Genomic DNA, 12,353 nt, shown 5'->3' on the forward strand with positions numbered 1-12,353 from the left:
TTTTCACCAGGGTTGTTTGGTTTACGTCGATAGGGCCGAGCATGATCTCTTTGTGCCCATGCGCAATCAATCTTGCTGCATAACTGCACGTGCGCAATTTACCATAATATTATTGGTATGGAACTCAATAATAGGCAATTCAAAAGCCTAAAAGGCACTTGCGAAGTTTTCTTTTTCCAAGGCAACTAATAATATTCTACTAGTGACATCATTCCTGCGGATAAAACAGCAGCGGTAAATGTATGTGCACAATTTGTATTCAAGGTAGGCCAAAAAGAAAGCAAATCATACAGTGCGTTTTTTTCTCCTTAACAAAGTGCCCTCTCGTTTCTCCCGCCCAGATTCGTGTTTCGTGTTGTACACGAAATGCCAAAGGAAGATCTGTTTCCTGTACTGAGAATTTGGCCTTTTTTATGAGGATTTTTGGCACTTTCTATGCCAAAAACTAGAGGGGTGGTCAATCTCAAGATTGAAAAGGCAGAAAATCATTTAAATGCCACCAATCTTAATCTTATCTGATAGGTTTTAAATACTGAAAATATGAGGGAAATCGGCTGACCCCCATCTTTTGGCATTGCCTGGTTTACTCTGACAATGACACTTAAGATTAACTACCTACTTATTCTGGAAAAAATTCACACACCGTATTCCTCATGGGGTATTTCGTTCCTCTTTGAAATCGCTTGGTCTTCAGAGTCACCAGACTCCCCACTTTCGCCAGATTCGCCACTCTCCCCAGACTCCCCACTTTCGCCAGATTCACCGCTCTCACCAGACTCACCACTTTCGCCAGATTCACCGCTCTCCTCAGACTCCCCGCTTTCGCCAGATTCACTGCTCTCCTCAGACTCCCCGCTTTCGCTTGATTCGTCTGATTCCCCACTTTCTTCTTCGGTACTGCCCGACTCATCTGACTGGTCTTTACTTTTATCTAAAGTTAACATTAATAAGTCAATGGTGATTCAGTATTGAAGTGAAAGATTAGACCGAAGCAGTTTGTGTAAGATTAATTAATGTTTCCATTTAAAATACTCGATATTCTTAGGTCGTCTTCTGTCGGCACTAAATATTTTTAATCAGTTTGATTTGCTGCAAGTGTCCCAATGAATGATTTTATAGAAACTTTGTACTGTTTTAACCGAAAATGCTTGAAAAGGTATTTTATTGTTTAACTTAAACTAATTAAACTTGTTCAACCAGTTGATAGCCTGCGAAAACAGCCGCCTATCACGCTCTCGGGGCTAACCAGTTGATGAACAAAAGCCAATCCGAAACGGGTTTTCCCAATAAACCACAGAAGGGAAAATAATCAATCAATCAAAAGACGGAAAAAGATTGATCCCCGAAGAGCACAGTGGCTAGAGCGGTGAACCAGTTTATGTCCATGCAAATGAGCGCCAAAAAAAACACAAAAGCAAGTTCAGCAAACACACAATTGACATCCAACTACGGCTGAATTGTGTTAATCGCCTTGCTCGAAGTGGTACGATATGGACTGGAAACTTTTTACCTTCTGATCGTTTAAGCACTGCTCTCAAGATTATTTTCTTATAGTTACCTTCTTTGTCATCTTCTACCGGTATCTTGCTTCTTTTCGATAATTCACCTTCTCCAGACTCTCCTGATTCGCCAGATTCACCGGATTCGCCGGACTCGCCAGACTCGCCGGACTCGCCAGACTCGCCGGACTCGCCAGATTCTCCGGACTCGCCAGATTCGCCAGATTCTCCGGACTCGCCAGATTCGCCAGATTCTCCGGACTCGCCAGATTCGCCAGATTCTCCGGACTCGCCGGACTCGCCAGATTCACCAGATTGGCCAGATTCTCCTGATTCTCCGGATTTGCTGGATCCCCCGATTCATTGTGTTCGGCGGAACTCTGTCTTGATTCATCAGAAGCCTTTGAGTCTTATAAATGAAACGTTATGGTTTTTTTAAAATTGAATATTAATCAGAGGGTATTTAACAAAAAAGACTCTTGGAACAACAGAAAAAAAAAACAAAGTTGTGTCATTGTGATACAAGTTATTTACAATTTACTCTTACTTATAGCTATCGACCGCTTTCAGGTCATTTCAGTTTGTTTCTGAGGGGCTTGGGAGGGACAAAAGATGAGCCATAAAATTGCCTCATGGCATATTTGTCAGGTTAAAACCCACCCGACAGACTGGGAAAGGGGTCTGCAATCATGCGCATTCAACGCATTTGGAGGTGTTATTCATCAGTTTATCTATATCTGAAATAATTTGCTACACAGTTTCACGTTACTATTACTCACTCTTCTCTAGCTACATTTATGAAGTGCTAAGTGACGATAACTTGTTAGTCGTTAATGCCGTCCAGTGACGCCATAACGCTGGGACCAACCGACCCTAAAATGGATAGTTAATCAGTTTACTTTGACTGCACATTTTCGTGCCATACCTTTTCCACTTCCGACGTCGTCTCTTGCAATTTCATCTCTCTTTGTAACTGCACTTTCTCCAGACTCAGCTGATTCGCCGCTCTCGCCTGACTCTTCACTTTCACCGCTCTCGCCTGACTCTTCACTTTCACCGCTCTCGCCTGACTCTTCACCTTCACCGCTCTCTCCTGATTCTCCAGATTCGCTCCCTGATTGGTCCGACTCCTTAGTGTCTTCCGATTGGTCAGCCTGAGTGGTCTCAGCCGGTTCATCGGATTTCTTCGCTTTATCAGTCTGAGTGGTTTTTTCTGACTGGTCAGTCTGTGAGCTCTCAGCTGATTGGTCGTTTTCTTTAGATTTTGAATCATCGCCAGATTTATCAGATTGTTTGTCTTCATGTGATTGGTCAGATTGGCTGCCATCACTTGATGCATCTGACACTTTCGAAATTTCCTCTATAGCTGAGATAAAATAAAACAAAAAGGCACGTTGAATATAGAAATAACATGACCGTGGTAAAAACATACACATTATTTGATCATTGTGAGAAACCTGGTACTCTTCTAACTGACAAAGAAAACAATTATGAAAGTATTTAGGCTTATAAAAAATCGTTTGTATGTATTTATCTTTAAACGTTTTATCTGTTTCACTACCTATAACTTAACTTCTTTTTGGGTTTATGGTTCATAAAAAAGATTGTTGCATAACATCTTATCACGGGCTCATAGACACGACAGTTTGCATAACATCTTATCGCGGGCTCATAGACACGACAGTTTACATATAACGTCAAACATTGCGAGCCTACGTGAAAATTCGAGATTAAATAAACAATCATAACTTATAAAATGTATGACTACCTTTTTCCGTTTCTGTTGGTATCTCACTTCTTTTAGACACCGAGCTATCACTAGATTCACCGGATTCCTCGTAGTCTCCAGATTCACCAGATTCTTCAAAATCCCCGGATTCACCAGACTCTTCTAAGTCCCCGGATTCACCAGATTCTTCAAAATCCCCGGATTCACCTGATTCCTCAAAATCCCCGGATTCACCAGACTCGCCAGATTCTTGGTAGTCCCCGGATTCGGCGGCGTCTTCCGACTCACCTGAGGCACTCGATTCATCATTTTTTTTCGCCTCTGAAATTAATAATAATAATAATTTGCTAATTTATATAGCGCATATTTTCATGTTCTGATCAATAGCGCTTTACATCTTATGAAAATAAAAATAAAGTTATAGATTATAAAAATACTTCTTAAAAAGATAAGTTTTAAGTTGAGATTTGAAACAGTCAAGTGATGTCGCTTGACGAAGCTCCACAGGTAGAACATTCCAAAGTTTCGGAGCTGCCACTGAAAATGATCTAGCTCCCAATGTTGACAGCATCTTTCCCTTGGGAAAACTGAGAAAACTGTCAGCAAAGGACTTGTCGCCCTGCCTTTATTGATATATTGGTTTGTAACTTGTCAGTAAAATAAAGATACATGTGTTTCACCAGTAGCCTAAAGGAACGAAAATCTGGGTAGGGATTCTGGATGTATTAAACTGCAGGGCGTAGCAAGGAATAGGGGTGAAAAGCAGATGCTGTCATATGTGTACGACAAGCTAAACCACAAGGTCGGACCGTCTGCATTCAGGCCTTAGTCAGTAATACAGCGGAGGTAAAAAACAACCCATCAATACAAAACACATCATTAAACGATTTGACTACGAATTGGAGTTTTTATTTTCTAATAATGGGTCTCTGGCGAAGCTAAGCCCTGAGTGAACTCAGAGACACTATCAAAGTCGATAAAACCGAAAGCAGACTTATTGTTTTAGAGTAAATATAGAATGTCAAAGAAACTGATTCACTCTTTCCTAAAATCATGCAAACGAAACTTGCTTACGCTCCAAGAGCCTTCTATTTAACAATTAGACGGCGAGCTCGAGGTTTCTATCGGCTAATAGTTGGCGGGGGCGAAGCCCCGAGCCAACTATCAAATGCCGGTAGAAACCGAGAGCGAGCCGTCTAATTGTGTTAGCATAACCCACTGACCGATCTATTAAACTCAGAATATCGCTAGAATTGATTTCTTGAAGGTTTTGATTGATAAAATTCAGCGAAGACTAAGCACGCGCTCCGAGAGCCTTCTACGGATCGATAGTAGGCACCTGTGTAGCCAATCAGATTGCGTGATAACCAATAGTAGGTCAGTATGGTTATGCTAACAATTGATAGTTTTGCCAGGTGTAAGCCATTGGGACTGGGTTATGCTAAACATATATAGTACGGCTCGCTGATGAACTAACCTTGGTCTTTTGGAATTTCATCCCGCTTGCTAATTTCTGAGTCACCAGATTCCCCGGATTCCTCATAATCCCCGGATTCTCCCGATTCACCACTTTCTTCCCAGTCGGCAGACTCTCCGCTTTCTCCGCTCTCTTCAGACTCTCCACTTTCATCAGATTCAATTTCTTCTTCCTTTGCTCCGGAACCGCTGTTTTCCTCACTGTCTTCTTCTTTACTGGCAGTTGCTTCTGTAAGAAAAGTATTTTTTTTAACGAAGATACAGTACTCGGGACTTGTGCCCGTCCATCAAAGAAAAGAGTCTAGTAATTTTTAAGAGAAAACTCATCCGGCAAGTTTTCCCAATAAATGGAAAGTTCAGTCATCTTAATCTAATCTACTGAAATGAGACAAAGATCCGGCTTTTTTTGGAATAACAATCATAAATAGTTGAGGTGAGCACCTTTTTACTTATTTCACTAACAGCAACGACCAGTCAATCTGTCATAAATGCGAGTGCTTCACTAAAGAAGCTGATCACATCATCATGACGCTTGTGGCCTCCTGCCAGAATGAAAAGGTGCTGAGCGCTTGGTCATTTTGGCAATAGATTTTACTAAAAATAGTGTTGATTGTTTAAAATGAAATCATTTTTAAATACCACATTTACAGACATGTCACTTTCAGCCATACCTTTATCTTGCTGTGGTATTTCATTTCTCTTCACCAAATCTGAATCCTCTTCTGATTCCTCTCCACTTTCACCTGATTCACCGGATTCATCAGCGTAACCAGATTCACCTGATTCTCCTGACTCAGCAGCATATTCCGATTCACCGGACATTCCACTTTCACCTGATTCGCCCGATTCATCGGAATAGCCAGATTCTCCAGACTCTCCGGATTCGCCCGATGCCGAACTCTCGTCTTCCGTCTCCGAGGTTACCTTAGCGTCTTCAACCTTTTTCGCCTCGTCTTCTACCTTAACGTCTGTAGAGTCATTTTTGGACTTGTCCGAAGAATCTTTAGTTGCATCCGAGGAAGTTGTTGGCTTGTTTCCTTCCGATTCTCCTTGGCTAGAATCACCAGATTCTTCAGAATCCTCCGCATCCCCAGATTCTGATGTGGATCCAGACCCATCCATTTCTTCTTCGTCATCATCGCTATCTTCACTATCATTACCTGAATCCCAGAAAAGAAGAGCTGTTGTTGCTTTTTTTCATAATTCTGTCGTTGTGACGACTTTTCTCAAAAAAGGTAAGAAGCAAACATCCAACCGGAACAATTGACGGCCCGTTTGACTCAGTTGAAAGTTACAAATTCGTAAAAGTAACGTAACAAGGAGTAACGAGAGTGCCAAGTATTGGATCTAACTACTAACTGCTATTACAATAGGGAACGATCAAGAACAAAGTAGCTGAATCTCTTTGGCATATATCACATGCTCAGTGCAGGTTTGAAAGACACTATTTGACAATACTTATCAACATATGTTAACTTCAGTGCTGCTGTCTTGAAAAGACTGCCATCTACAATTTGATGCCATTCTCCTCATGCAAATGTATTTAGAACCGCATTCCTTTATAGGTTTTCCTCCAAAACAATCTTTTTGAAAGAAAATTAAGATTCGTAACCTTCAATACCTTCTTCAAAAACTTCTGTGGGAATGACGTTCCTTTTGACATCTTCTCCTGATGATTCCGCATCTTTTGTTGACTCAGCAGTTTCTTTTACTTCTTCGGCCTCATCAGATGACGCGCTTTCTCCAGATCCACTAGAGGCCGTGTCTGAGGATTCGCTAGATTTTGCTGATTGAGAAGTTTCTGTCGTTTCTGATGATTCGTCATCATCTGGCTTAAATATTCTTGGAATGTCACTTCTTTTGGAATATTCTAACAAGATAATAATAAAACAGTTAACATTCTGGTTTAGTTGTCCACTTTTCCTTTCAATTCTCTTTTACATAGCGCAAAAATTAACAGTCAAACCCACATATAAGAAACTGTGGATTAATAATCATGGCTCCAGGCGGAAATCTGGTCAAAAATGCACCACTTCGTATATAAGCTTATATATAAGCTTTAACGATTTCAGCATGTTACCGAATATCAGGGACTCTCATATGTGCGTTTTACTGTACTTTCTGAAAAATTAAATAATAAATGTGCAATATATTTTTAACATTGATAACAAAAACAAAAACTTGAGACCTTCACTCATACCTTCAGCACTTCCGCTCACTTCCTGCTCTTCTGAGTCCTTCTCGGTGTTAGAATCTTCTGAATCTCCAGAAGCTACGGAATGAGCATCACCAGTTTCTTCACTTTGAAAGGTTTTTGGTTCTGGACTATCTGCTGTTTCTTTAGTTTCTGTTTCATAAGCTGAATTTGTCTCTAATTTGCTTTCTACTGGAATAAAACTTCTTCTTTTCTTTGTAAGGTCATGATCTTTCTTGTCTGTAATTTCATCTGTAGTTTCTACGTTGCTTGTGTCAGGAATTAAGCTGCTTACTGTGTTGGACGGCTTTGTTTCTTCATTTTCCTCGTCATCTAATAATCAATGAGCTGGCATTAGAAAAGTTCTAAGGCTAAACAGTAAGAAAAATCGATGGTGGACATATTTTGTACCTTTTTAAGTTTTTTTTTTTTTACACATAGACTAACGGCAATTCAATTCTGGGGGACCAAGACATTTTATATTCTAATTGTTTGTTATGACTGTTCGTCGTTCAATAGTTTGACATTAATAATCTGGAATTATATAACCGGGGACTGCATAGGAGTGAAACTCGTGTTAGAGAGAAATTCAGGACCTAAAATAGGAATTTACCGAATCCATACCTGGTATATCCGAGCGACGAGTTTTGTCTCCATCCAGAATTGCGTCTACTATGGCAGAAATTATTGTTCTAACTGCAGAGAAAGTGACATGTATTCGACAATTAATAAGATCCAATAAATATTGGATGGGGTCGTCACACTATATCTGTAAATAAATGCCAGGTGTATATATCATTTTGAGTGTTCTAGCCGGTTAAGGCCGTCAGTCTTCATTACCTTCTTTGTCGGCTTCTAAGTCATCAGATCGTTTTTCTCTTCTCCCTGTTGACGCAAGGTAGGACCGATTATTAATAGCTTACATGAAGTTTTTTTTATTTTTAATAGGTTACATGAAGCGTTTTCTGATCCTTTAAATTTAAGGAAACCTCATAGTAAAAATACATGTGATAATCTTCGAGAAAACTCCTTGAACTTTTTACATTTTACATTAGCAACGATATGGAAGAATCGCTGTTAAAAAATTTATTCAAATCGTTTTCTAGGATTCTGGAGTCGTACATTTTTGGACTATAATAATGATGATGATGACACATCGGATTTAACAGCAATTTCATCAGTTGGGTTTAATTTCATTTGAACCGAACGAATTTTAATTGAATCAGCGTTTTTCAGTTTCGTTTAAAAGGAATGGTTTAAGATTCATAAAAAAGAAATGTTTCAAATATCCACCAACACCCAACTACCAATACCGTTGCTACTAACTCCCAAAAATTATGATCGAATAACGTCTTTTTCTTAAAACGACTTGTCACTCCACAGCTATACAAAGTCAAACTTGCCTGAACCATTGCGCTCGAAATTCTGCTAGCAACATGTACAGATATCATTTTCGTTTGTGTGTAGTTTCTAGGAAACTTGTATGAAGTCTTATAGAATATTTGCATAAACAACGCGATGGCTTTGAAAAGACCTACAATGTACAATACCGAAAGAACTGCTGAATTGAATTGAATTCAGTTTATGTTTCGTTTCATCAAATCGTATCAATAAGTAAACTCAAACCAATTAATCAAATCAATAAACTCTCTAAACTCTCTATAAACTCTATGTTCCACTATTTTTAAACAAGGCCTCTCGCTACATGATCTCAACGTCGGGGGTACTGAAGGGCGTGTACTACAGGTAGTCAGGGTTGAATGCGGGCGGACTCTCATTCACGTAATTTGCACTATTTTATTTTCATCGTATATGTTTGAAGTGTAGAATAAGATATGATTTCAAATTATGTTTCAGTTTTTCATATTCATTCGGGTAATTTAACTTGCGAATCTCGGAACTTACGTTGACATACTTTTACTAAGCTATCTCAGTTAATTTCAGTTATTTATTCCTTCAATGTCTCGCAGTGCTTAAGGGCTTCAATACTCTGGAAAGTGAAATAAGTTTCTGCTATTTTATTTGGCTTTCTCTCAAAAGAAGACTCGCGTTATTTTGAATTTCTGTCTCAATTGATTGTACAAACGAGCGCGTTCTGCTGAAAGTCTGGTGCTAAATGACAAATCTAATGAAATTTCCTTTATTTCTACCCCTCTTAGACGCTTGAACCGTACTGATAAGATAAACATGTTCCATCGAATAATAAGCTTTATCGATCCTTGTAAGGCACCTTGATACACAACTATTTATTCGTTCATTATCGAACAATGCTTCAGGGCAGAAATTTTAAGAAAAGCCATACATTCATGCATGGACCGCTATTTGGAGTAGAGAGCAACCAACGTTTTCCCACAGATCGATCACGTTTATGTGACTATGACAGAGTTACAAGTCATATATCTATCTTAGAAAGCAAAAAATAAATACAAAGCATGGTTAAACGAGAAGCTGCAACTGGTTTTGTCACTGGGAAACTGTCGAGTTACACTGGTGGTACGAATAGCATGTGTTACAGGTAGCTAGGATAATACAGACAGACTGCTCGCCATAGAAAAAATTCCCTATTTCTTCGTATTATGAATGTTTGGACCTCCTTTTCAAACGTTTCCTTTTTTATTTCTGCAATTTTTAAGAGTAACGTCTTTTATGATAAGGAAATTTCACGAAACTTTTATACCCTTGAAACGAGTAACGCCCTCCACAAAATAACGGATTTTTCTGTCGATTCTAAGTTACAGAAACACGAATCAAACAAAATTACTGTTGTAATAGTTAAATGAGTTTGTCAGTCGTTTATCTCTATGGTATTTATCAAGAAGTAGGAAGATTTTCAAGGTCTATTCCACCTGACGTTTTCAGACACATTGACCCATGGCACCAAAGATCACGGGTGTCGGTAGACAACGCTATTTCGTGTCATAAGTCGCACACCATGACTGAATCAGTGAAAACGTGCAATAAAGTGAACTAATCCTTGAATAATTTCTATCTTCCTCGGTCGTAAATCAAAATTTGAAATTCAAGGCAAAACAAACACCCACAAAAAAATTGTTACCCTCAGCAAGCGTTAAACTTTGTAATAAGTGACCGGTTTTAAAGTAAACATGTTTCCATTAGAATATCTCGGATTTCGCCTTTTACAATTCCTTATATATACATTAATCGTTATAATGTCGAATAAACACTGACTTAATTTTGTTTCTGGAATACTAAAGAGTAAAGTGGCTAGTGATTATCCGTGTGTTAGAACAAGACATAAGCCTAAGGTAAATTTAATTTGTTACGTTAGTGGAGCTAAGCCTTAACGGTCGATGACCTTTTCCAGCTTTTCAATATTAGTCAAAAGAACAAACGTGAAATAGCCGCTAAAAACACTCCAGATGATTAAAACTCTTCAAAGTTTTCGAGTCACGTTATCTCAGCTTCTATTTCTGTTCATGGCCAGCTACATATTTAATGAACTCAACAATCACAACTAATTGAATAAAGGAGTTCTTTATGCCTCTATCGAACTCAAAAGTCGCTTAGAGAGGACAAAACGTTCACTGATTTATCAGTTTGATCGCTCAAAACAAGTTGTTAAAGAAACGAGTGTAAAACGTAAGGGGACTGTGGCCACCATGCGAATCGCGACCAACTTGTTTTGAGTTCGATCTCTGATCTTAACTAAAAATATTGAAAATAAGAAGCGTACTTACGTGAAATCGGCGACGCCTGGGATAACCACGCCAGGCAAAGAATAAGAAGCACACTAAATTTCATCTCACATGAGATAAAGCCGTCCTTAGACGACGAAAACCCAACACGAAATATTCAGATATTTCTCTCTTACATTTACCAGTCAAAAGCTATCTCAGAATTTTAAATCAGCCCAAGATTGTCTTTTACCGGACCACCCGCAGCAGACGAGGATGGAAGCCTGGACCATTGCCTACTTCGCCAATGACTTCATAGGTTGTGCAGGGTCGGAAGGCGTCGTGATTCTATCCAATCAGAGCGCTGATGGACTGTCTTATCCATATTTGGAAGTAAGCTCTACGATTGATTTTAAGACAAATAAAGCGCGCTCTAACAGTATTTGTTTTGGCGCCAAACAGATAAAGCGTGAAACTCGTGTCTTTCTTAAAGACAAAAAGCCCGTCGAGTCGTAAACGTAAAACACAAATCAAGTTTTTGCCTACAGTGTTTTTCTTCCAAAACAAGAGGAACGAACTTAACCGGTTATTTTTATGTTTTCCCTTGAATAAAATCTAAAAATCTTTAAGAGTCAATATTTGCACTGCCTGTTAAACACGCGCGATATCGCGAGATCACGAAGTAGGCCGGTACCCGTAAAAACCTTCACGGTTCCATCGCTTTCACAGGTGGTACATTTTTATTATGTCATTTCAACAAGCATTACCGTACGGTCTTTGGTCTAAAACTTTAAAACGTGGCGGTGATGTAATATCGAGGGCAATTTTGAGCCAGAAAATGTTCTTTTTTTCCAACGTTTTATTGCTTTTGAGGGCTTTTTTCACTTTGGTTTATTGTACTACGTTAAGAGCGGTTTACCTTCTCGAGTTATCAACCGTGACTACTCAATCAATCAACCACTCCAGAGAAAAGCTGTCAAATGAATACACTCAAGACTCTTGACACATTCCAGGGGGTGGACTTAGCTTGTCACAATTAAGACAAGTGTATTTTGGTCTGTCAGTTCCTGAATCCTCTCTAAGAAAAAAAAATCAAACGATAATAAAAAAAGTCCCGAAATAAAAACATCTATCAATGGTTGGATTCATTTTAGTAGAGTCCATGTGAATCTTTCTTTCTCTCTTTCTCACCAAGATCTCAGTTTAGGTTTCTAAATTTGGTACTGAAAAATGTTCCTTTTTTGGGGTAAATAAAATACGCAAATGAATGTCATTGTTTACATGTGTTTTTGATTTCCCAGCAATATGCATACTCCTATGTTTATTAAATCCTGCAAGGATTCTTTGGAGTTTTGCTTTTAGTCAATTGAAATTAAGGCAAAGAGACAAGACGAAAGGCATTGAATGAAGTTGTTTGTTTGGTTTGTGAGCACAGTGTTGACAAAACATACTAAATTTATTGTTAAAACAAATCCATCGAACATAGTGTTTGTCTGAGATGAATAGTTCTAATCAGAAAAACAAACATATATTAATTTGATTTGCAGACTCTCAAAAAGACGACCGTTATTTTGTTAACTGAATGTTGACTTAATATATTTACTCTATCGTATAACAAGACAAATCCAATTATAAATGTATATTGCTTAAAATTCACCCATCTTTATTTTCACAGACTTCAAACCGTTTCTTCGTGTTAGGTACTTTCCACGCCAAATCTTGAGCGAGATCATCATTTTTGGGTCCGTATATTGAGAACAAAACAAAAGATGAGAAGCCATATCGTCCCCAGTAACGGTCCCACAAGCACTTGCGAGATA

The 12,353-nt window shown here is 38.8% G+C and overlaps 1 protein-coding gene across 1 annotated transcript; it reads right to left on the reverse strand.

Moving 5' to 3' along the window:
* Positions 1-643: 643 nt before the first annotated feature.
* LOC144640498 (uncharacterized) lies at positions 644-10,823 on the reverse strand (the record flags this gene model as incomplete). The annotated part of the gene is made up of 11 exons (XM_078499610.1): positions 10,597-10,823; positions 7,739-7,783; positions 7,523-7,594; positions 6,905-7,231; positions 6,326-6,574; positions 5,376-5,864; positions 4,706-4,933; positions 3,268-3,549; positions 2,425-2,865; positions 1,559-1,861; positions 644-931 (listed from the first exon to the last, which is right to left on the reverse strand). Coding segments are annotated over exons 1-11 (2,788 nt in total), but the record flags the coding sequence as incomplete, so codon positions are not given.
* Positions 10,824-12,353: the final 1,530 nt, after the last annotated feature.

This window comes from Oculina patagonica, unplaced genomic scaffold (genome assembly GCF_052425735.1).
Source record: "Oculina patagonica isolate OP01 unplaced genomic scaffold, crgOcupat unplaced311, whole genome shotgun sequence".
Classification (NCBI taxonomy): Eukaryota; Metazoa; Cnidaria; class Anthozoa; order Scleractinia; family Oculinidae; genus Oculina; species Oculina patagonica.